Source organism: Scyliorhinus torazame, chromosome 3 (genome assembly GCF_047496885.1).
Source record: "Scyliorhinus torazame isolate Kashiwa2021f chromosome 3, sScyTor2.1, whole genome shotgun sequence".
Lineage (NCBI taxonomy): Eukaryota > Metazoa > Chordata > Chondrichthyes > Carcharhiniformes > Scyliorhinidae > Scyliorhinus > Scyliorhinus torazame.
Window position 1 is genome coordinate 19262950 of NC_092709.1, and position 25613 is coordinate 19288562.

At 42.6% G+C, this 25613-nt stretch overlaps 1 protein-coding gene across 2 annotated transcripts in view; it reads left to right on the plus strand.

The window, feature by feature from the left end:
• ppm1kb (protein phosphatase, Mg2+/Mn2+ dependent 1Kb) overlaps positions 1-23838 on the plus strand; it is a 52625-nt gene extending 28787 nt beyond the window's left edge. For both annotated transcript variants that reach the window (XM_072495356.1, XM_072495355.1), the window contains exons 4-7: positions 12884-13049; positions 13240-13384; positions 17177-17311; positions 19322-23838. In XM_072495356.1, the coding sequence (XP_072351457.1) occupies positions 12884-13049; positions 13240-13384; positions 17177-17311; positions 19322-19453 (578 nt within the window). In that variant the 3' untranslated portion in view covers positions 19454-23838. The remainder of the gene's footprint in view (positions 1-12883; positions 13050-13239; positions 13385-17176; positions 17312-19321) is intronic.
• Positions 23839-25613: the final 1775 nt, after the last annotated feature.

A 25613-nucleotide genomic window follows, 5' to 3' on the forward strand; every position in this document is an offset into this window, starting at 1 on the left:
AAAAAGGGATGTTGGAGCGCAGCCGGGGTGATGGCGGGCTGGCACTCCCGAAGTTTAGTAATTATTACTGGGTGGCGAATATAGGAAGTGGGTGGTGGGTGGGGGGGGAGGTTTGCCCCGGGGAGGCTAGATGGAGGGTTCAGGAGATGGCGGAGAGCAGGGATCGAAAGGATGGGAGATACGTTTACAGAGGGGAGCTTTCCCAGCCTGAGGGAGCTGAAGGAGAAATTTGAACTGACGGGACGGAATAAATTTAGGTACCTGCAGGCGTGGGATTTCCTACGCAGGCAGGTCTCAACCTTCCCGCTCCTACCACCAATGGGGATACAGGACAGGGTATCCTGTGGGTGGGAGAATGGAGGGTTTCGGACATTTATAAGGAATTTATGGGGTCAGAGGAAACGCAGACCGAGTAGCTGAAACACAAATGGGAAGAGGAGTTAGGAGGAGAGATAGAGGATAGTCTCTGGGCGGACGCGTCCACAACATGTGCCAGGCTCAGCCTGATACAGTTTAAGGTTATTCACCGGGCTCACATGACAGTGGCCCGGATGAGCAGGTTCTTTTGGGTAAAAGACAAGGTGTGCGGGAGGACCAGCAAACCATGTTCACATGTTCTGGGCATGCCTGAAGCTTGGGGGATTCTCGCAGGGGTTTGCGGATGTCATGTCCAAGGTGTTGAAAACAAGGTTGGCGCCGAGTCCAGAGGTGGCGATTTTCGGGGTGTCGGAAGATCCGGGATTCCAGGAGGAGAAAGAGGCAGACGTTCTGGCCTTTGCCTCTCTGGTAGCCTGGGTACGGATATTATTAGCTTGGAGGGACTCAAAGCCCCCGAAGTCGGAGACCTGGCTAACTGACATGGCTAGCTTTCTCTGTCTGGAGAAAATCAAGTTTGCCTTGAGAGGGTCGCCCAGAGGTGGCAACCGTTCGTTGACCTCTTTAAGGAAAACTAACCATCAGCAGAAGGGGGGGGCTGTGGGGTTAGTTTAGTTTAGAGTAGGGGGTTAGAAAAGGTGGGACCTGTGAGAGAGGAAGATGGCTTTTGCACTATATTTATAATTGTATGTACACTGTTCTGTTACTGTTATAAAACCATAAATATCTTGATAAAATGTTTATTAAAAAAAAAGATCAGACCATGCTGTATCTGAAAAACGTTTAATTTTTCAGAGCCAGCAATTAAGATCAAGTAACAAAGGTGAATATTGGTCAGGGCAGTGGAAGAACGCCCCAGCTATTTTTCACATAGTGATATGGGTTCATTTTCATCCATCTGAGAGGAGAAATGTGACGTCCGTTTAATTTCGCCTCTGAACCATTCATATGACAGCACACTCAAGAATACACTGAAATGTGGTTTCATGTGCTTACGTCCTGGAATCTAATGTGTATCCATAATTTTCTAATTCAGAGCCAGGAGTGTTGCCATGAGCCAGAGCTGTAATCTCCATCTCTTTACTGCCCCATACCTGATTTCCTGATCTCTGTGCCAAAGCGCTGAATGGAAGCTCCGTGGGCGAGATTCTCCGACCCCTCGCCGGGTTGGAGAATCGCCGGGGGCTGGCGTGAATCCCGCCTCTGCTGGTTGCCGAAGTCTCCGGCGCCGGATATTCGGCGGGGGCGGGAATCGCGCCGCTCTGGTTGGCGGGCCCCCCGCGCGATTCTCCAGCCCGGATGGGCCGAAGTCCTGCCGCTAGAATGCCTGTCGCGCCGGCGTAGATTAAACCACCTACCTTACCGGCGGAACAAGGGGGCGCGGGCGGGCTCCGGGGTCCTGCGGGGGGCGATCTGGCCCCGGGGTGTGCCCCCACGGTGGCCTGGCCCGCGATCGGGGCCCACCGATCCGCGGGCGGGCCTGTGCCGTGGGGGCACTCTTTCCCTTCCGCCTTCGCCACGGTCACCACCATGGCGGAGGCAGAAGAGACTCCCTCCAATGCGCATGCGCGCGAATGCCGACAGCAGCCGCTAACGCTCCCACGCATGCGCTGCCCGGAGATGTCATTTCCGCGCCAGCTGGCGGGGCACCAAAGGCCTTTTCCGCCAGCTGGCGGGGCGGAAATTTGTCCGGCGCCGACCTAGCCCCTTAAGGTTGGGGCTCAGCTCCCAAAGATGCGGAGCATTCCGCTCCTTTGGAGCAGCGCAATGTCCGACTGATTTGCGCCGTTTCCGGAGAATTTCGCCCCTAGATTTTTTTTCTATCTCAAGTAGAATCCCCGAATAATTTCAGCCACCCACTATGTTGGACATGAATGGTGCAATGAGACAGTCGGCAAAGGGAGAAGATATCCTGGTGACCTTAAGTTGGCCAATCTTAAATGGGCCACTTTGGAAAATTGGGTAGTGTTGCTGTATTTGAACGAGGGGTGAGAAATTTGGTCTGGTTTCCAATCCCAGCTGTTATTCCTGCGCTTTAAAGGCATTTGTATGATGGGACAAGACATCACAGCCTTGTAATCAAGTACATGCCAAAACTTGCTCTGCCGCCTCATTTAAAGAAAAAGCTACTTGATATGGGACCTAAAGAATGGTGAAACCTTGCATATGATTGCTCCAAGAACAAAAAAGGTGAAAGCAGCAAAAGTCTCACAAATAATTTAAATAGCACAACTTGACCAGTTCAATCCATTGGTTGGGTATAATAAATGCTTGTCAGTACACAGTACCTCTATTCAAAAGGCTATTTGTATATTCTAATCAATACAGCTATCATTTAAAACAGTAATATTCCCATTGATCAGTATAATGCTTTGAACTGTACTTGGATTTATCAATTCTATGTAGCTTCATTGTGAGTTCTTTATAACTTTACAAGTACCTGAGCATTATACTTTAGCAATTGCCATATCAGCAATTCTATCTATTCTCCCCAAGTCATTTTAACTAATGGCAGATCACAAAATGCTGATATAGAATTTACGATGTAAAATTAGATGAATATTCTTCAATGTTAGACAAGTTTGATGCTGCTTTTTATAAGAAAAACTGGCATTCTTCAAGTTTAAGCTTATCCTTTTTGTTCTTTTCTGTCCCAGACCAGCCAATTTGCCATAATAATAACTGTGATGTAACACCTATCCATAGCAACCTGCACGGTACATTATCTGCCTCAACTTTATTAAATATTTTCCTTGCAGTGATAAATTCAGGTTTAGAGATTAAACCTTCAGCTACATTACAGTTTAAGGTGACCAAGTATTCTCAAATTTTTGAAACACCCAGCAGTACAAACACGTAAGCGCAAAATAAACTTAGCTAATGAAGGCAATAAGTTGCAAAACCTTTTGAAGTAATCACAAAACAAACACTGCCTGATTGTAGTTAACACCGCTTTGAGTAAAACTGTAAAATTTAACAGCTGAATGGCGCATTTAATCTTGCAGCATGACTAATTTCAAGTCTGGTGTGTAATACATGTCAGTTATGACATTCATATCCAAATCTGCCTTGACCATTAAGTATTGTTGTATTGAATAAAAATGATTGCATTCATAAACATTATATTAGACAATTATTAGACAATATCTTAAACATTGTGTCTCCATTCACTGTATTTTTCTATTGAATATATGCAGCTTATTTTCTGCCTTTTCATGGTTGGTGTGAAATATGTTGTTAAACACTTACAACTGGCTATTCCAGAGAACCAAATGGGAGGACGGATACCTTTTAGAAACTGCATCTAGTGAAACACAACCATATGCCAGATCTGTAGCTTAAAAGTAAAACATAGGGCATTTCCTCAATTCTGTGTATTCTTGCAATTTCTAGAATCCTTTATTGTTGCAAATATTGTGATTCTACCAAATCTCTTCAATGTTATCAATGTAGTAAATTTAGCAAGTTTTTCCTTTATCAGAAAGGGCACCAGTCCATGATGGAATGACTCCAAGTCACTTTGGCCAGTGGCTTCGCCAGTTTAATTTTCTAAGTTTGTAGAGTTAGAGTGAAAACCACTGTTTTATGCAGTTGTGATATGATATCAGGAAGCACTTCTTCTTACAAAGGGTAATAAAAATCTGGAGTTCCCATTCCCAACCACTCCTCCCATAAGGAGGCTGGGTCAGTAGGTAAGTTCAAAATTGAGGTTTCAGTTCGACGAAGCTGTTGTAGGGCACAGCATGAAGGCAGGTAAATTGAATTATTGAATGGCAGAATGGGACAAAAGGGTGAATTGCCTACTTTCCTATGTTGTCACTGCCACCACAATGTTTGTAGCCTGATCGAAATTCAGCGGTGTAGAATCCAAATTACTTATTGTCACAAAAGCTGACCTAGCTGCAAGGATGTCCAATTCCAGTTTCTGCAAGTACCTAGAGTATGATTCATTGCAGAAAACACTCTTTTCATTGGCATGATATTGGAAAAAAAGCTTAACTTTAGAAATTTCCTCAAAGTATGGTCTCTAGATTAAGCAAGAAATTACCCAAGTTGCTTATAAACTGAGCAGCTCTGTTCTTGAGTGTTCACGCTTCATTCTGGAGCAGGTTTTCTGAAGAACAAATGTGCAGCATAATACTAGAAGAAAAATGCCCTAGATACCAGCACTGAAGTTGCTTCATTATATGATTTACATTTGATTTTGTAATCGTAATTTTGTTCAATTCTTGAATCGTAAGTCATTTTTATTGGACATATTATTAAAAGTTCAGGAAAGGAGGTTTCTACAGTTATAGAAACTGCTGATCTCCAATTAACATTCTAGGGCTATAAAGAGATGCTTTAGTTATAAGTCAGTTTTCTATTCTGTTGATAATGTGTTGAATGTAGGAATTTCAATGATATTGTATTATAAGTATTTGGTACAGTAAGGGGTGTTAGTATTTTTAAAGAGTCCTGGGTTGAAAGATTTTAGGAGGCAGGGGTGCAATTAAAGCATCGTAAAAAGCTTGGACTAATGGAATGTTGTCTGGATTAAAGAGATTCCCTGTGGAGTTAATTAGATTTTAGCTTGGAAAGATGATGTAATTACTGGGAAGAGCCACAGTATCAAGAATCTTTGCAGAAAAGCAATGTTAATTGAATGTTAGTTAGAGATGTGAGCAGAAGTCCAGCATCTCAGTTCAGTTAAACGATGTGTCGGTAGATAGATTAGCAGTTTATTCCCAAACAGTTCAGAAGAGTGTGATTAGAAGGTGCTGAATACTGTGTTGGTAATAAAGTTTGTTTTAATATACCATATCCTTATTTTTTTGCGAAATTACTCATGGCCTTTCCTCAAGTCTTTATAATTTAAATAAAATATTAGGGTTTATGCTTAATATCCTGGCCACTGTTGGGGTTCTAATCCAGGTTCGTAATACTAAATGGGGGATTTTTCTGATTTGGGGTCTCGATTTAAAGTTCCAACTGAAAGTCATCCAAACAGTTCCACTCAGGCTGGGTTTCCATAGTGCATATCGCATATATGTGGCCTGATGGCACAGTGGATAGCATTGCTGTCTCACAGTGCCAGAGACCTGGATTTGACTCCCATCTCGGGTGACTGTCTGTGTGGAGTTTGCACGTTCTCCCCATGTCTGCGTGAGTTTCCTCCAGGTGCTCAGGTTTCCTCTCACAGTCCAAAGATGTGCAGGTTAGATGGATTGGCTGTGATGAATTGCCCTAGTGAAGTTATGAGGATAGGGTGCGAGATTGGGTCATGTGGGGTGCCGTTCAGAGGGCTGATGCAGACTCGATGAGCCAAATGGCCTTCTCCTTTCTGCACTGTCGGGATTCTATTATATATTTCTATAAAGGAATTATTTGAAGATCAAGAGCAATAGAGAGAACTGAATATAACTGATTTGACCTTGGTACGTACAATTCTTAACAAAAGGCCTATTTTAGGTCGCACGGCAACAAGGTTGCTTCAGTCAGCAAACATCTGGTTGACATTGCTATAGTAACTAGATTTTTTACTATCCGATAAGGTTTATTAATTCTGACATTCAATTTGTGTACATCCAAGTTAATGAAACACACAATGAACTGGTCGTTGTGCATTTTTAAATGTTATACTCCAGTGATAGTAAGGGGGAAATCCTGACATATATTAGGATTTTAAAACCAATTATCTGCTGCATGAAGTTGAACATTTCTTGCAATCTGATAATATTTTTCAGATCAACTTTCACTGAATTCACAATTGACCATTTATCAAGAATAAAACCCCATTGGACTTTAAAAAAAAATCAAAAGCTGTTCCTTATTTTTTGATAAGTCCAGAGTATGCTGTGCGCTTCATCTGGGTTGCTGACATGCTTTATAAAATCGTATTGGGGTATTCATAAGGAAGGCTGTGTGATCAAAGTAAAATCCTGAATATAAGTCTGGCATGTGTTTTCTCAGCTTGATTGCACCTGACATTTTTCTGTTGCTATTTATAAAGCATATGATCCGCTATAGCTGGACCTTTTCCAATATTCACCACTTCCCAGAAGGATTATTGTAGATTAAACTATCATTAATATTCTACAGCCACTGTAAATAACCAGCTTTTAAATAATTAGCTTTCTCTCATTACAATTTCATTAACAAATCTCTGCTTCAAGCATGATGGCTGCCCTGAATTATCTTGATCATTTTTACTGGTCCGTTTTCTTTGTTATCTTTGCACATGCTTTGTTTCCCTCTTAGGGAAATAATGAGGAAATGTTAGAAGGATTAGCAGACAGATTATCAATCTGTTTGAACTGTGTCATGATTGACCCTTCCGTGGTCATTGAGTCTTGGGTTGGGTTGAATCCTGGAACTTCTGACTCATAGGAAGGGGTGCTACCAACTGAACCACAGGACCTCCCTGATTATTGATCTGTTACTTGAACAGATGGAGCAGGGCTTATGGCTGACTCTTTTGCTCAAACGCAGTGTCGGGATGTTTGAATGCAGCAAAACAAATTCCCCCAATCAATAAGCTCAGCAAACTGTAGGGCACAGACGAAGCTAAATATGCTCTTGACAAGGAATGGATTTCACTGCATGACATTGTGTCCACTCAATCAATCACTGTCGGGATCCTTGGCAACCTTTTGGTATCTTAGTAGTGGAGGCTTCTGTATACCCCTTTTCTGTCTGTCTCTTGCGGCTTGAACCTTCCAACATGACTTCATAGCTAGAAATACCAAGTACTATTGTGGCCCAAATTGACCAATAGAGAATCTCGTGGGCCAGAAGGATGTCAAACATCAGCTGGGGCATTGAGGTCCCGTATAGATTTTGAATCGTGGAATTAAAAGAATCACTTGTATATTTGTGGCCTGATGTGAAGAATTGAGCCTCATTTTGTTGAATGTTTAATTTTACTAATTATCAAGGAGAGATCTATGCTCCGTGTCCTGTTAATTTTTCATCAAATAATGGAAAAGAGATTGGCTACCAACCAAACTAGTTAACAGACAAACCTTTATTTTAAAAAAGAGATCATTCAAGTAACATTTTTGGTAAGATTTTATGGGCTGAGTTTTGCTGGAAAAACAACAGCTTGTTAACGACCCAGGCCATCATTTATGCACAAATTCAGCCAATAAATTCAAGGGATTGAAGCTAGGAGCAGGAGTAGGCCATTTGGCCCTTCGGGCCTGCACCACCATCTTCCATCTCAATGCCATATTCCTGCTTTCTTCCCATACCCCTTGATTCCATTAAAGTCTGAAAAATTATCTCTTTCTATGACATGAATAGTGGAATCTTCAGAATTTGCTAGTCAGTTTACTCTTTGATTTGCACAAATAACATGTTGTCCTTGGCCTCCCTGCTTGATTTTAAAGAATATGTTGGATTTGTGCATTACTTGCCATTACTCTTGCTGCAGAAGTTGATGCTGGTGATAAAGAGCATTTTAGTACTTTTTTAAAACCACATGATAATTGTTGATGCAATGTCAATCAACCTATTTGGTCCAGAAAGGGAACAAATATCAGCTATCCAATCACATTCCTGCATATAATAAAATATTTTTAATTTTGATATTTCTCCTATTTTTGATTTCTGTCGTTTGTAAATTCTTTGCAGAGACTTTAAAAATCTCAATTTTATATCAATGCTTTTTCTTACTTTTTTTTTCCTTAATCAAATACTGCTTTTTCTTTTTTTTTTCTGCACCTAATTTCACTCTAATTCCCCCACCTCCGTTGTTTCTGTTTTGTCTCAATCCTTTGATCTCATTGATTAAGAGGATACACTGTTGGCCATATGCTCACTAATATTCCAGATTCTCCATTGCCCCAGACAAACTTTTATAACCTTGTACTTCCAGCAAAATAAAGCACAGCATAGAAATGTTGATGCAGGGCAAAGTCCTTTGGTACATGCTGAGATGCTCCAATCCAGCAAGATTTGATCCTGCATGTTTGATATAGATTTTCCCCCTGAGAACTATAGTGATCTAGTTATTGACTCTCGCATATGGTTGTGTGATGCACCTGCAGTGAAAAGAGCCACAGCATACTGTTGAAAAAATTGGTGGTTACTTTAACTTTATATCCAATTGCCCCAGATTTCTATCAAGATTCCGATTGGCTTACCTTCATGTAATTTACTGACTTGAGTCGAATGAGAATGTTGTATAGAATCATTAAAATCTTAAATGCTGGGCAGCAGCCTTTTTCCTTTGGTGCTACAAGCATTCTTTTTCATTTTATTCCGTAAGTGTTTAGTTCCCTGATTTCACTATCTATCTCAACCTTGTAAATAAATTTAGTCCAGGCTCCTTTTATACTTGAGCTCATTGCATTATGCTCAACTTTAAAAATGTGCCAAAATGAAAGTGATTATTACCTTTTGCTGTATATGTTTCAAAATAATATGATCATTGAGACAGTGGTGCTTTTTCCATTTCAGTTTTCTGGTATAGCCTGTGTATTTTTAGAAAGCTAATGGGCAAAATCCATACTAAAATCATACAAAATATTTTATGGCATTCTGTACTTAATGTTAGACCACACTAATTGTAGTATATATTTTCTTTGAAAAACATTATCTTAAAAATAAATCATATTTTGGAAGTCTTCAAATGCTGCAAAAACACTTCGCATTTATTTTTGAACATTGCCTTTTATTTCTACCATGATCTATTGTTGCCCTGTAACACTGGGTAATATCTTAAGAGCTGCAGATAAATTCATATGAATAAAGGCATTTTATGCCTCAATGCAAGGATTGGGGAGTTGGAATTCAAATTTGGAAATTGGCACAATATTTTTTGTTGTAATTTCTGAAGCCATGCAGAAGAGGATTGTGCAGATATACATCAATGCAAGGCATGGATAAGTGAATTTTGCACAGTTTTTAAAATGTTACAACCTACCAGCCAAGATATTTACATGCAGCTCCAGTTATTATATTTCCAGTGTTGCAGATATTGTTTAGACATCCCTGCATAAATTTCCTATTTGCCTCTGTGTACGTGTTATCTATAGCAGAGTTTGTACCTGGTCTGTTGCGCAGCACCAGCAGCTCTAGAACAGGAGGCCCTGGACACTTTGTTGGGCTTCAGTGGAAGGAGAACTGCTCCCTTTTACTCCCAGGTGAAGGAGTCCAGCGGTTCCTAGCCTGGACTATTGGAAGGTCCCTCACATCCTCTTTGCCCCATTAGTAGCGATGACATGCAATAAAATCTGCTCCAGTGAGTGTTCAGTCCTGTTGAAGAAATTAGTAATGTAGTGTGTACATTAATTAGTAATGTGAGGAAAATTTGTTTATTAATGTTATGCTTTTCAAATAGTTTTTTTTAGAATTTACATTTTTTGCCTGCATAGCTAGAAGGATACAGGAATTGCTTTTTAACTCTTGAAGCTAGTAAATCATTTAGTTTTCTATCAGAATCTGCAGGAATGATTTAAAAGCAGGTAAAACAATTAATAGTTATGAAATGTTTTTTGAAGTATTTTCTTGTATACTATATTGAGCAGGTATTTTTCTTTTCAAACAACTAAATTATTTTTATTTAAAAACTGAATACGTTAAATAAGAAATGGAAACAACCAGAATTGTGCAGCACAACAGTCAAGCATAATAAAGACTCCCTCAAAAGACAACATGGGTGTGGAACCTTGGCATATTTTTTTCAGTGTCGGGCTCTGACTGAAGCCCGCAGGGCGTGTAGCTCTCCAGCTGCACAACCAAGGTTTTAGTCCAGATCCTGAGCCTCCCTGAGAAACATTCAGTGGGTGTGGATAATGCCGTCACTGGGGTGGTGTCTGATGGAGCTGGTGTGACTGGCTCCACAGAGGTCAGGGTGTCATCTTTAAAGGAACTGAAGATCAACTCTTTATCCCCATCACCACGGAGGTGTTGGCAGCATTTTCCACCCTGCCCACAATCATCAATGGCTCCCCCTCCAAACATGGACGTATTGCCGGAATTTCTCTTTCCCCCCCTCCCTCAATTGCATGCTCTCCTCCCACCCTCGCCTATATGCCTGCAAGTTTACCCCTCAATGGCCTCGGCTCTCTTCCCTGCACCCCCCAATACCACACATGATGGGATCACCCCCCCCCCCCCCCCAGGCACTGCCAGAGCATGTCTCTCTTTTCCCCCCTCCCCAAACGCTATAGTGGGGGGGGGGGGGGGGGGGGGGGGGGTCCCTCTTCAACCAATTCTTGTCTTCAAATAGCTGTTGTAAACCTCCAGACATGATGCCACGTTGGCACGATTCAGTGAGGAGGGAATCATGTAGGGGGGGTTGCTGGGTAATTACATTCAAATGTATTCGTAAATATTTAAATAGACGTGAACCTAGTGTCGTCACCAGTGAGGTGAGTTGAAAATCTGGAAACGCAATCGCCGGCAAGAATTAAGTTTTCCGATTCTCTCTAGTGGGGAGCGCAGGCTGGAAATTGCCCTCGCTACCTGTCACCTTATGTTTTTGTTCACTTGTTCCTTCACGCACATCCCTTCCTCTTATTAGTTTGCTCCCGCTAACTTACCTGCTTGTTTATGATGTCTGACTTTTGCTCTGAGTTATGTGGAATATTTCATAATACTCCCCAACATTCTAAGCTTGACGCCATCCAGAAACCCATCTGATTGGCACCCCATCCGCCAATTAATATATTCAATCCTTCCACCACTGATGCACAATGGCAGCAATTTGTACAATTTACAAGATGCAGTAGAGCAACTCGTTAAGGCTCCTTCGTCAGCCCTTCCAACCCCGTGATCTGTACCAGAAGGACAAGAGCAACTGGTTCATGGGAATACCATCACCTGAAACCCCCCCCCCCCAAAAAAAAATCAATGCTGTGGATGTACCTACACCTCATGGGCATGATAATAAGTGGTCATGTGGAACCTTCATTTTATATTTAAAAAATTGTGCTGAGCTTTCTTTTGAGAGACTTCTTTAAATGGAAGTTGCTTATTTTTCTCTGCTGCCCTTCACCCCATTAAATTGTATGTTTCCCAGCACCAGCGCCATGTTATTTTGTTCTATACCCAATCTTGAAGTTATAAAATAATATATAAGCTGAATGTTCTGAGAAGGATAACGTCACATTAACCTCAGTAGCGTTCTGGGTAACTTTGATATAAAGAAAATTACACCAGCTTTTACAGTTGATTTATCTTTAATGTATATCATGTTTCTTCTGAGGAAGTTTTTGTAAAAAGATTTTGTAAACCGATGAAATATTTAAACTTGCTGAAAATATATTTGGCCAACTAAAGTTAAAACAATTTCTAGCATACAGAAAATTAGCTGCTGACACGAGATACCAATATTATCGTTTCACACCTTTTCATGAGATGCTGCTCCACCAGATTAATTTGCTGTTTAAGCACTGGGGGCCAGAGGGTGGTTTCTATGTTAAAGGTGCTATGGCGCCATACAAATGTAAGTTGTTCATACAGATGGCTTTTTTCCCCTGGTCCTAGCTTTGAGCATAAATGTTTAAATATCTTAAAATCCCCAAACAGATGTCAAATAATAGATATGTGACTAAAGTTACATGGAATACAAGTCCAGACTGGAGACTGAATTGTGGTTATTGAAATTCTCACCTCCCATGTCTTTCTTTCTCGTTGGATTGCTCCTATACCTTTCAATAATTAAAATGAAGGAAAGTGCATAAAGAAGTTTTCTGTATAAGCAAGCTTTTCTTCTAGTCCCTACCCCTAATCTCCACCAATAAACCCACCTTTATAAATCTTCGGAAAATAGCATTGAAATATCTTGCCTTTACAGAAAACCTTCCTCAGCCTCTAGTTTATAACATGCATTATTCTCTCTGTCACTGCTGTTAATGTTCAGTTATGTACTCGACGTGGAGCTTTGGAAGTCAAGCATGCCATGATTGGGAACTTGTCCAGGTTCAACATTTTCTGATTTGAATCTTGCAAAAATGTGTATTTTTAAACCAAATTTTCGCAATCGCATGCCATCTAAAATCTCAAAGCAGCAATTTAAAAATACCTGCTATATAGTATACTTAATTTTAATTGAGCACTTTATGGTATTTGTTCTTAAACTTTGCTTTCTAGTTACACAAATTCCTTTGTAATTGTTTCTACATAATTGTTACAGCAGGGCCTGATGCTAACGGGAAACTGTACTTGCTCCAAATATTATTAGTATTCTTAAACTTAACACCGTTCACAAGCAACAGTCTATAGTCTATTGCAGTTTCCTTTGTTTTTAAACTAAGACTAACATATTTGCTGTTGTTGCCATTCTGCTTTGTATAATGTGAGTTAAACATTAAGCCCTGTTAGCAAAGTATAATCTTCATTGTTTAGCCTAATTGCTTTTTAATGCCTGCATGCTATAATATCTTGTGTATTAACTGATCTGATATATTTTAACAATAACTTTAAGCACATTTGAAAGTACTGAAGTTGATGCTTTCAAAAAGTTCTACAGCATGCTTTCAAGGGCTGTAATTTAAGTTCTGTTTTCTGATAATTTTAGTCTCCTTCCTTGCATCGGGGACAACTGCCACTGTGGCTCTGTTGCGTGATAGCATTGAGCTTGTGGTAGCAAGTGTGGGTGACAGCCGAGCAATTCTTTGTCGCAAGGGAAAACATAAGCGACTGACTGAGGACCACACTCCAGAGAGGAAAGATGAGAGGGAAAGGTAACATTATTGAAAATTTGATACAAATAGTCTTCTCACTTAATGCTGTAAATCCATTTGGTCACTGTAAATCATTGTGATCCGCAGCTACATTTATTAGTGTGTCACTTAATTCATATATTTATGTAAGCAAATATCATCCATATCTATACCATCATTTATTACCTTCTGCTTTGTTTGTATTTGACAGGATTAAGAAATGTGGTGGATTTGTTGCCTGGAACAGTCTGGGCCAACCACATGTAAATGGGAGATTGGCTATGACACGTAGTATAGGAGATCTAGCTTTAAGGTCTGTGGGAGTCATTGCTGAGCCAGAGACCAGGCGGATTAAGGTGAGCCTGCATGCTGCAGACTTCTACTCTGTACATCACTCGTGGAATTCCGTATCTTATTTTCTGATCCAAGTTTAAGATTTAAAATTGTCATATTATTTGATCATCTAAAATACTGTATTTTTCAGTATACTAAACTGATCTGAATTTTCTTCAGTATTTCACTAACTATTGTATAGCCAGTCCTGCTTATAGATAAACTAGAATACCTGTTTTACTGTTAGGATACTGTTGTCAAAATTGGATGACTGCATTTGGACTGCACTTTGAAAAAATGTTTTTTGGGTGCTGTGATTATTCAGTGATCAAAGGCACTTCCGAGTATTGTACGAGGACATACGGATTAGATCCCCAATCTATAATGATTGAATTGAATTCAATCGGAGTGCAACATTTGGCTTCAATGCCCCAAGTCAAAAGATAGAAATCAACCCAACATTCGCCCTGGGGAGACTGCCCACTGACGGATACAAAAATGTTCCTGTCTGGGTATTGGGTCAGGCTCTAATTTTTCCATTGAAAGAGTCTCTTCTCTCAGTCAAAGCTGGAAAGCCATCTTGGCAAATATTGATGCTGGCGCAGGATCCGTGGACTTTCACGACAGAAAAGCTGGCACCACACCTGGACCGATTCCGCTACTGCTAAGGGGCTAGCACCGGCACCATGTGGATTCTAATGAGAAGCGGTGCCATATTTGCCGATTTCACGATTCGCACTCTAAGGCTGACAATCTTCAGCTGCATATATACACTTCACTCCCCACACACACCATCTCGGCCAACAAGATGGCAGCACGGAGAGTAGCCTTGAGGTTTACCGATGTCGAACTGGAGACTCTCTTGGACGCGGTGGAGGAGCGGCGGATGACCTTGTACCCTGCCCGGGTAGGAGGATGCCAGCTGCTGCCTTCGCTGTGCCTGGGCACAGGTGGCAAAGGCCGTGAGCGCCGTGGGCAACACCGTCCGGTCCAGCCAGCAGTACCGTAAAAAGCTGCACGACCTTCTCGGGGTGGCCAGGGTGAGTAGGCAGCACTGTGCCCCTGGCAGTAACCCATGCCCCACTCTCCCAACCCAGAGGGCAGCCGATGCCCCACATTCCAGCACCCATACCGGCTGCCATGGCCAGGTGCCCTGGCCACTGAGGCCACCAGCTACTCACCCCCTGGGTTGCATGCGTTGGAGAAGGCCGCGCACAACTGTCAGAAGTGGGAGAAAACAGGAGGGGGACCGCCGGACATGCGGCCCCTCACCATGGCCGAACAGAGGGCCCTAGACATGGTCGACGGCCAGTAGGAATGTCAGGTCACCGAGGTGGAGCTCGGCTGTGTGCAAGGGCGTGAGACCCCGCTTAGTTGCGGTTCCCTGTGACACGCGTGGCAACCCTCCTCGACCCCCTCATCCCCATACCCCCCTCACCCCCATACTACCGTCATGCAAACACCACCACCCTCCACCCACAGGCCCACTCCCCCTCCATCCCGCGGTCTAATCATGCACCCCCGCCCGCCAGTGAGACTAGCGGTGACGCTGAGAACAGCTTGGACCCCAGCCCTCCACCTGAGACTCAGGAGACCCCGGAGCTCGGGTCGGAGGATGAGTGATTTTCTGTCACAGGTATCTCCCAACACCCTCCGCCATCCCAGAGACACTCACCTCGGTTGGGTGCGTTAGTGAAGAGACTCCTGGGACACTATCTGGTGCGCTCCACACAGTTGACTTAACTGGTGTCTAACATACTGGCCTTACGGACCCCAACACCTACGTCTGGGTGGTTGCCCAGACGGTACAGCAGGAGTGGAGGCAGCTTGCTACGATTCCCACCCTGCAACCTGGGTCCCATTGGCGGGCATCTTCTCAGGCAACTGGGCCGGGACGGGCCCGGCTGCTGCTTGGGTGTCCTGAGTGGTGCGGTGCCGCCCCGTTCTACCCGGTGCCCACCAGATCAGAAGCTCGAGACCCGTCTGGGATCGACCTACCCTCCGACCGTCTACCCCCTCGAGAGTTCCTATCTCCACCTGCCCCGGGGGTGTCTCGAACATGTCAGGAATCGTCGAGTGTGCCAGGATGAAGGCGTCGTGCACACTGCCTTGGTATCGGGCACAGGTGTGAATGATGCTCAGCTGATGGTCACATATCAGCTGCTCGTTCATTGAAAGGTACCCCTTTTGGTTTGTGTAGAGCGGCCTGTTGTCCGCAGGTGCCCATAGGGGGACATGCATCCCGTCGATCACCCCCTGGACCCAGGGGATCCCATCTATGGCAGCGAACCGTGCTGCCCGGGCATCCTGGTGGGCTCGGTCCACATTGAAATGGATGTATTGAGGCGCCTGGGCATATAGGGCCTCCGTGACTGCGCGGATACACCTGTGCACCGAGGTCTGTGAGATCCCGGACAGGTCCCCACTCGGCACCTGGAAGGACCCCGTAAAAGTGATGGGCGACCGTCACCTTGATGGCCATTGGGAGCAGGTGTCCTCCCCCATTCTCCCGGGGTGCCAAGTGTGTCATCATCTGGCAGATATGTCGCTCTGTCTCTCTGCTCAGCCGGAGTCTTCAGCATGCCCGGTCCAGCAGCTCCTCGAATGACCGGCACTGCCGGTACTCACGAGGCCTCATCCGCTGCTTTCTTTGTACCTCCTCCTCGGCCTGTTGGGCAGCCGGCTCTCCAACTTGAGTCGGCTGCCACCTGCTCCTCTGCTGCCCACTCCGCTGCTGCAGCTTCCTCCTCCTCCTTGAGGTGCCTGCTTGTACAGCCACAGGGCATCTCCCAGGGCTGCAGCGACTAGCAGGAAGGCCATAATTGCTGGTTTAATTCCAATATCCATTGTCTGCAGGTGATGAAAGGCCAACATGTTAGCATGTTGCGTAACCCTGTGCCCAACCAGGCTAAATGGGTGCCCCGGTTCGCATTGCAGGCTCTGGCCCCGGCGGAGGCCGACACCGTGGGAGCCTCAGACCCTGATGCCAGGGATACCGCTGGCTGGCACTGTCCCCATCAGGGATATGCGCCGCGGCCCCCATTGGGGCTAATGTGGGTGGGCCACCGACTGGTGGCGGCCAGGGGTGTGTGCCCATACAGTCGGTGTCACTCTGCAGAACCAGGGGCCAGGGTTAGTGATCAGTGGGGTACGCAGCAATGTGGCTGCCTTGCATGCCATGATAATAGAGGTCCATATCTGGACACTGCCCCATACCCGTTGGAAGGGTTACCTCGGCCTGTTCCCGCGACCCTGGCAGGGCCCCCACCACCCCAGCCAGCCTGGTCAGTGTCCAGCCTGGCAGCCTGCACTCGCTCCTCTCCATGTCCTACGTCCTCTTTCTGTCCCTCAGCAGCCACAACGCTGGTTTCACGATTTTTAAAAGCACAAGTGAACCGCGCCGTCAGGAACTCAGCCCATCGGAGGCAGAGAATCACGGGGGCTCCGGAGAATACCAGGTCGGGCCCGCTGATGATATGGAAACGGTGTTTACTGTACCTGCGTTCCGGAACTCATTGCCGCCGCTGCCAAGGTGACGGAGAATTGCGATTTGGCGTCAGAATCTATTCTCTGCCCAATCATGTTTCGCGATTTCGGCGTCAGCCAATGGAGAATCCCGCCCAAGAGGTTTGCTGGTGCCCGTGCCCGTTTAATTGTATCCTAGGAAGAGGTTCAAGGAAAAGGGTTGAAATTTGTAGGGAGTGGCGGGGGCATTTCATTAATTCCATTGTATTAATGTACAATGAGGGTTCTCTTTATGTAATTGTTTCCTTTTACCTGTAATATCAGCTCATACCCGAGTTCTGTTTTTGCAGCTGCAACATGGAGATGATGCTTTCTTAGTTTTAACAACAGATGGGATTAACTTTATCATGAACAGTCAAGAGATTTGTGATCACATTAGCCAATGCCATGATCCAGTAGAGGCTGCACAAGTTATTGCTGAACAGGTAAAATGGAGCTTGATTCAATCATGTACCATTTGTTCGGTTTACATTTACCCATGTACTAGAATGCCCACTCATGTAGCTGCTTGTCTTGAAAGCAAAATGTTTTAATGACTGATATGTTTGCTTTTATACTTAATGTGTTTGCTTTTTTACTTCATGTGCTAATGTAAATGCCTCCGTTTGATTCAAGGCAATAATATATGATATCTCAGTCCATAAGTCAGCTTTTTGTAAAAGCTTTAAAGTATTAGTCTAAATTTCAAGTAAATTAATTACTGTAACATTAATTAAAATCAAGTACTGAATTCATTTTGCCCAGGATCATCCGGTTTTAGGTATACTGTATATCTTTTCCCTTTGAAGATCTATAGTTGGAAATTTGTACCGGAGCACGTGAACATAAACTTGAGCATAAAACAGTTGGTAAATGCTGATTTTAAAAACAAAATCATCTTCAAGGGTCACCAGGTCAAGGAAAGAAGCAGAGTGGCAGTAAAATCTACCACTTTTCATTCAAACTCTAGTCATTGTTCAACATGGGGCTGGAACTTGGCTCAACTGTGCTAATAATGGTAGTTTTGAAGGGAATAGTGGCATGCCTGTAGACCATGCAGCAACGTGAATCTTCCCGTGCATGCAGCACACGGGTCCCTTTAAGTTGCCCTGCTTTTTTTTGGCTGCACAAGCTGATCTAAAGGACCCAGGCACCAGGCACTTTAGTTAATTACGCACCAAAAGAAATTAGTCAGGAGTTTGGTGGGAAAAGAAGAGAGAGAGCAAGGCATTGTTCTCGACACGGTGTTGCAGGTGGGGGAGCTGCTGCAACCTTTCTGGGCTGTGGATGTGAAAAATTGAGGCTGAGATTAAGAGGAAGTGGGACCACAGTGGAGGCAGCTGTGCAGAAGACCTTTGCTTTGGTGGAAAAACTGTTGGTATTTGATAAAGTTGAGAAATACAGCGGCAGTTTATTGCAGCAAAAATGTGCTGGGGCTAGCCTGATGCTCAAGGATTATTGACAAATAACGTGTAATTTTAGCTAAGGAGAGTGGTGTAATAATGCTTGACATGGTTAAGCAAAATTTAGCAGTTGATCAGTTGTGTTCCTATTTTGTTCAAGATTAGACCCCCCCCCAAATTTGTGGGTGGGAAAAGGGAGGCTGAACAAGACTGAATAACTGAGCCGATAGTTTCATCTAGAAGACCGGGAGAAAGAGCACACTTAAGTGAAATGAAAGTAGAGTTGGGGGACTAGATGTGGGGAATTAAGAATTTGTGAGTAAGGTTGCTGGAAGAGTTTTCTTTCCCCATCAACAGTTGGTGAAAGATAGGACGATAAAGCAGTGTGGGTGGTAAAAGAGATTAGACAGTGGCCACAGATGACCCTGCCAGAGATTAAGACTGCAGGAGCAGCGAGGCTGAGAACAGGCAAGGTTGAGGGAGTGCCAAAAATAAGAGAAGCAAAGTTTATATGGTGGGTGGTTAGGAGGAATCTAAATTCAAAAGGGATGGGGTCGGGGGCAAATTTGATTTGATTCTGTGGAAATTTTAAAGCTTCGGAAAGATGGGAATCAATGGAGTTGAGGTGCAGATCCAGCATGATCTCACAGAAATAAAAACAGTCTCAAGTAACGGGACGGCCTTCTCCTGATGGGTACCCTTGAAAAGAAAGTCATGATAGGCAAATGACCAGTGGCAGCACGGTGGCGCAGTGGTTAGCACTGCTGCCTCACAGCGCCGAGGTCCCAGGTTCGATCCTGGCTCTGGGTCACTGACCGTGTGGAGTTTGCACATTCTCCCCGTGTTTGCGTGGGTTTTGCCCCCACAACCCAAAGATGTGCAGAGTAACTGCATTGGCCACACTAAATTGGCCCTTAATTGGAAACATTGAATTGGGTACTCAATTTATTTTTTTAGACTTACTAAAGTTAGCTCTTTTAAAAATAAAGTAGTTTTACCCAGAGAGAGCGTTTTACTTTGGCAGTGTAATGATACTAATCTCCTTTGTTGCAGGTACTACACTATGGTGCAGAAGATAACAGTACTATTATTGTGGTGCCATTTGGTGCATGGGGAAAACACAAGCACACTGGCACCAGCTTTTCATTCAGCCGTAGCTTTGTCTCAAGTGGAAGATGGGCATGAAGTGGAAAGACTATCATCTGTATGATGCACCCGATCCAGTTTTCAAAAAGTATCCATTTTAAGGCCGCTCTCAGTGACCACATAATTAGTATTTCCATTTGGTGAATGCTCAACCTGTTAAGACTGAAATGTGAATAAAGGCAGCTAGCCAGACATAGAATTAAAACATTGCTGTGTCATTTTAGCAAAGGATTTTACAACTGGACATAAATAATCAGTCTTTGCAGAGGTATTGGTTATTCACTTTGGATGTCTGTGTAGCTTTATGAAAACCGTTATTTTGTAGAAACTATTGAATGTTTTTCTGTTGTAAGTCACAGTAACTGGTTATATTCAGCTTAGTCCAACAGGGCAAAAGACGATCTGTGCCCATACTAATGTGTTTTTAGTTCTGGCATTGCGACAAGTAGTAGATTTATTGGAGTACAAGTACTGGATGTTATACCCAATACTGGGAATTGGAGTTAAAACATTGTATATTTGTGCCATCTCCCGATAAACTAATACTGCGTATCCAGTATATCCTTGAAAGAACCTTTTCCTCTGCTCTGAATAATTTAAATATATTGGAAGAAAGTTTTGCCCCGTCCAGTCTTGAGCTGCTTTATTGCTAGTGTTCAGCCAAGCAAAAGATTTGCAAGCACTTAATCTTTCTCACTTTTCCCTGACTATTCTAATTTCCTTTGCTTCAAGCATGACTGCCAAAGCACAAGGAGAACTATATTTCTATCCAGTCTTGGAATTTGAGCTTTAATGCATTGTCACTAGAGCTTGAGTTAAGATATTTTCTTTTGTTCCCTATTGTAAACTAAATTTAGTGTTTGTAGCTGAAGTTCAACTGCTAAAACTTAACAGACATAGGGCTGTCACAGTAGTTGTAACTTTTGCCACCAATTTCTGTGCCTCCCCAGGTCACTTACAGATGGCTAAGTGGTATCTGGCTAGAATATATATAATGGTGTGCCTTTCTAGCACTACTTTTTTCAGCACTCATCTTGAGTGTAATATGTAGTACATTTGGATCTACGATTTGACTTTCGGTGAAAAGTAATGGGATACCAATGATCCCAGATCAGGAGGGCATCAAAATTAGTCTTGTTTTTCTCCTGAATGTGGCCCTAAACCATTTATGTCTTGGGGTGGGTTTCTTTTTCTACGTTAAGGGCACCATGTAAATGCAAGTTTTTGTAAATGATAGGACGTGTATGATAGGATGAATATCTTTCCTTTGTTATTGTCTCGGGCCGTTGAATTTACCCAGGTGATCAAGCCGTAGTGTCTTTATGGTGTAAGCAACAAGCACAGACGTTTGATCTTAATTGTTGGAACTTTCCAACAGTAAGTGGAGGATCGGAACCTTTGGAGTCCAATGTGACTTGGGTTAAAATCTTTCCCTTTTTTGTTGACACTATAAAAACTACAATTCCAACTAAGTTCAGTTATGAACTAGATAAGCAGATTCTTTTGAGGGTCCAGGGATGTGTGAGGGGGCAAGAAAAATGAATGATCAAACTTTATGGCACCATGTGGGCATTGTGGAATAAACTGGCAATCCACTTTCTGTGCATTTGTATACAGTATGAATGGGAAGGAACTCCCTTAGAAGCTTTGCCGTAATTCCAAAGGATAATGTAAATTGGCAGTGCAAGTCATGGCAACATGTGTCTCTCCTTCCTTTCTCGTGCAAACCATCCCAAATCCCAAAGTATAAAAGATTGAATTGAGACCCTTATTTTAACAGTGGCATTCTATAACCTGTAAATCCCTTACAATGTATAGAGAGGATTTGTTTGTGAAGCAACTCTGCATGGTACACACTGGCTTATATTAAATGTAAAGCAAGAACTTTGTGGATTACCCCTTGGGTTTAATTTCTTCACTCATGATAACATTCAGCCATTTTTATATCCTCAGCTGGTATGATGTTTGTGCTTTTATTTGTAAATAGGCTAAATTAAAATGCTGTTAGGCACGGTGTGAAAGCTGAAACGCCAGAGGTAGGAAGGGAATTTCTGCTGGTTTCATCCATTTTCTTTTCATTTATACACTATTTATCAAGAAACTAAATATTAGAAAATAATGTGATTTTTTAAAAATATATACGTATTTTTAACCATACCTGTATTGTTGAGCTCACCAATGGTATTTGTTACTGTAGCAAATGGTAGAAATTTGCAGAACTATAAGAAAAGATTTAGTACCTCAAGTTCTCCGTACACCAGCACACAATGCAGTGCAGTAGCTATTGTAACTGTGATTTTAAACCAGCGGGATTTACCTGATTTCTTTGGTGTAAAGACTGATTTGTACTTCGTATGTGCAGATAATTAGAAATTGGATCCTTGGAATGGTTGTTGATGAAATTAACATTACATACGATACAGAGAGATTTTCGGAAGTGCTCGCTACTGTAATTGTGGCTGTAAACCTAATTTACCCTGAGTTTTGTTAACCACCATTTTCAAAATGGTTGATATTGTCCAGAGATTTTATGACCTAACTCTGCATGTGGGTGCTTCCCCAGGTCTTGTATTATAATATGTATAAAATGTAAATACTTGTGTTGTAAATAGCATTATTTCAGTGCTGTAAATAGCATTATAGCATTAATTCAGTGTTGTAAATAGCATTAAATCAGTAAATGTACATTAGATCTATATTTGTCCTGTTTATTAAATATGTACTATATTATGGTTGAATTGGCTTTGTTTATACAGAGTTTGCACATGTATTTTAACCATGTCTTTTTCTAAACCAGTATAACCCTAGCAGCTAAAAGCAGGGTTTAGTTACATTTTGGAGGCAATACTAGAAGGCATACATTGTAGTCATCTAAAGGACTGCAGATGGTGAGCTACAGCTTTGAATTCAACTTATAGTGAATCTTTTCACTTGGACATCTACTTGCAAGGAAATCTATTCTTGTGAAGAGAAGATTATTCGCTTTTGTTGGGTAGTCACTGCACTGTTTAGCACACGGATGTTTTCAATATTTAAATATTCGATGTTGTATGCCTTGAGTGCATAAAGCTCTGCAATTAGCCAGTCTGGACAATGAAACCTAAAAATATGAAATATAAAATAAACTGCATCCATATTCAGTATAATTTGCACAGTGTTCTGTTACTGTAACAGACTGGCTGGCTGCAGTGTTTGTGGATGTAAATTTATGTGCTTTTTGCAGTCAGTGCCCAACTGTGCTGTGATATCACTTGATTGTAGAGGTGTGCAAATGTGAAGTAGTGCTGGATTTAATGAAACCAGTAACTTGAATGATTCACCTCAATCACCGTTCGCTGGTGATAAATTTCTCATCAGCCATTATGCACTGCACAAAATGATTGCCTTTAGTTTTCGTGGAAATCTAGAGCAATTAGTTGGGTGACCCTAGTATTGTCTAAACTAAGAGCAGCATATCATGAAGGTGGTGGTTGCAGTATGAACCTTGCAGCTATGTTGGTTGTGTTACTGGACTGGTAATCCAGAGAATTCCGGTTCAAATTCCAATGTGTCAGTTCCCAACCTTGACACTGTCGGAGTTTCAACCCAACTGGTTCACTAACGCCATTTTGTTTAGGGAAGGAAATCTGCTCTCTTTACTCTATTTGCCTGTACATGACTCCACACCAACATGGTTGACTCTTAACAATCCTCAGATGTGACCTAACAAGCTGCTTAATTCTTTCAAACTTTCCCGCTACTTCAGTGCGGGAAAGATCACCCTTACTGTGAATTGTCCCAACATTTTTATTGACATGAATATCTTTTCAGATTTGGATCGAATCATTTGGTCAGTAAGCTGTGTCATGTAGAGCAGCAAGTTAGCTTAATGGAATGTGGAAGCAACTGTATATAGGATTCAAGCTGTTTTTGCTTAAAATAAATCAGAATCTTTTAATGGTCATTAAAAGTGGAGCATTGCTGCATTTATAGTTGTCTTCGTTTTTAAGTATGATGTGTTTTTTATCTGTCTTCCCCCCCGCCCAGTTTAATTCTAGTGCACACTACGATTACTTTGCTAGAATTTGCCAAATTACTTTGTAATTGCAACGGCTGTATATTAATCAATAATATGTGATAGCGTTGCCTATATTTGTAATACAGCTTTGTTCTAATTTGTTTTCAAAGTCTGAGCTTTGTGAAAGATTTCCGTATCAAACTATTAGAATTCCCCTCTTTTCTAATGTCCTTTCTTGGATTTACAGATTGGAAGCTGTTACTTGTATGATGCTGGCTGCGTTCCGTCCTTTTCAAGTTTGAATTGTAAATGTTTTGGGTAACGCATGATGAAAGCAGCGTGTATACTGCTGTTGTGCAGTAACTGTGAAAAATGTAAGCTGTATGTAACCTTTTCAGTATACTGAAATAAAATTATTTACATATAATCTTGTATCTGTGTTTTTTATTCTTTCGTGGGATGAGAGTCAGTGGCAAGGTCAGCGTTTAATGCTCACTAAGTGCCCGTATATCTGCTTGGGAGGAACCTTCTACTTTATAATAATCTTTATTGTCACAAGTAGGCTTACATTAACAGTGCAATGAAGTTACTGTGAAACCCACGCAGACACAAACAAGGAGAACGTGCAGACTCCACGCAGACAGTGACCCAATCCGGGAATCAAACCTGGGCCCCTGTGCTGTGAATCCATAGTGCTAACCACTATGCTACCGTGCTGTCCACTCATCTTCCCCCTCCCCCTGATTAAACCTTGGCACAATATCTCTCAAAGCATTGACCAAATTAAAAGCTGATGGCCAAATTGGTAAAATAAAATCAGTTCAGTACTCATTAATGAACAGAACAATGGAAATATTAGATATCAGGAATCCTATTTATCAGTGTATTTTTCTTTTTAAGCTTTGTACAAAGTTGCAGAACAGCTGGTCAACCCATGGCCTTCAGAAAGTATTTAAAATGTTAAAAGGAATCAGTAGAGCAGATACAGAGAAACTTTCCCGTGGTGAGGTAAATAGAGACAAAGCAGGCATAATCTTAAAATGAGAGTTTGGGCCTTTAAAGGGTGGGGGGGGAAGACAATACAATTGCATGTACCTCGTATGTATCATAATCGATGTTACATTATTATTCGCGATGTAATTTGCATCACAAACATCCTTGCGTAAATCTGCAATGTATTTGTGAGTGTACGTCATGAACTATCAGAAATAGCTGCGTGTTTAATACCTGTTGGTATACAAGTTTGACTCCCGTCTATGTAAAAAATAATGTTTAAAACGGCTTGTATACATTGTGGTCCACAAAAGCTTTTGATAATTTATCTGTGGTCCGGCTGAAGGAAAAGATTGGGAACCGCTGCTATAGATGATTGCACAAATGTTCATTCCCTTTTTCTGAGCCTAGGTGGCAAGTGCTAGCAGGCTATATAATGTCACCCAACTGTGTGCTTTCTGGCAGGGATTACAAAATGACTGTTTCAACAAGGATCCTGGCTCACTGGCTTTTCCCATTCAGCAGGGAACAACTTTCTGGAAGTCTTGTCCTGGTGAGTAGTGCTCATTATAAATCAGATTGAATGCAGTCTGTGGGAAGACGGATCTTGATGTATTGAATGAGCTTTTCTCATTCCATTCAGAAGTTCTTGAAATATAAATGATTCATCCAGTAACTTACTTGGGGCAAATTGTGGCATCCCTCCTGCTACCCTGGGTGGGCTTCTCGCTCAGCTGGGTGAACTGGGCTGGCAAACAGAATAGCCCCTCAATCCACAAGTGGCCAGTCCTGGGCAGCACGGTAGCACAAGTGGTTAGCACTAGTTTCAAAGTGCCAGGGTCCCAGGTTCTATTCCCCGCTGGGTCACTGTTTGTGCGGAGTCTGCACGTTCTCACTGTGTCTGCGTGGGTTTCCTCCGGGTGCTCCAGTTTCCTCCCACAGTCCAAAGACGTGCAGGTTAGGTGGATTGGCCATACTAAATTGCCCTTAGTGTCCAAAAAGGTTAGGTGGGGTTATTGGGTTACGGGGATAGAGTGAAAGTGAGGGCTTATGTGGGTCGGTGCAGACTCGATGGGCCGAATGGCCTCCTTCTGCACTGTATGTTCTATCAGTCTCTGCAGGTAATTTGTTCCTGTTCCTGAGTGTGAGAGAAGGACACTTGAAGTTACTGTCGGGTAATACAAAGGGGATTAAATAAATCAGCTTATG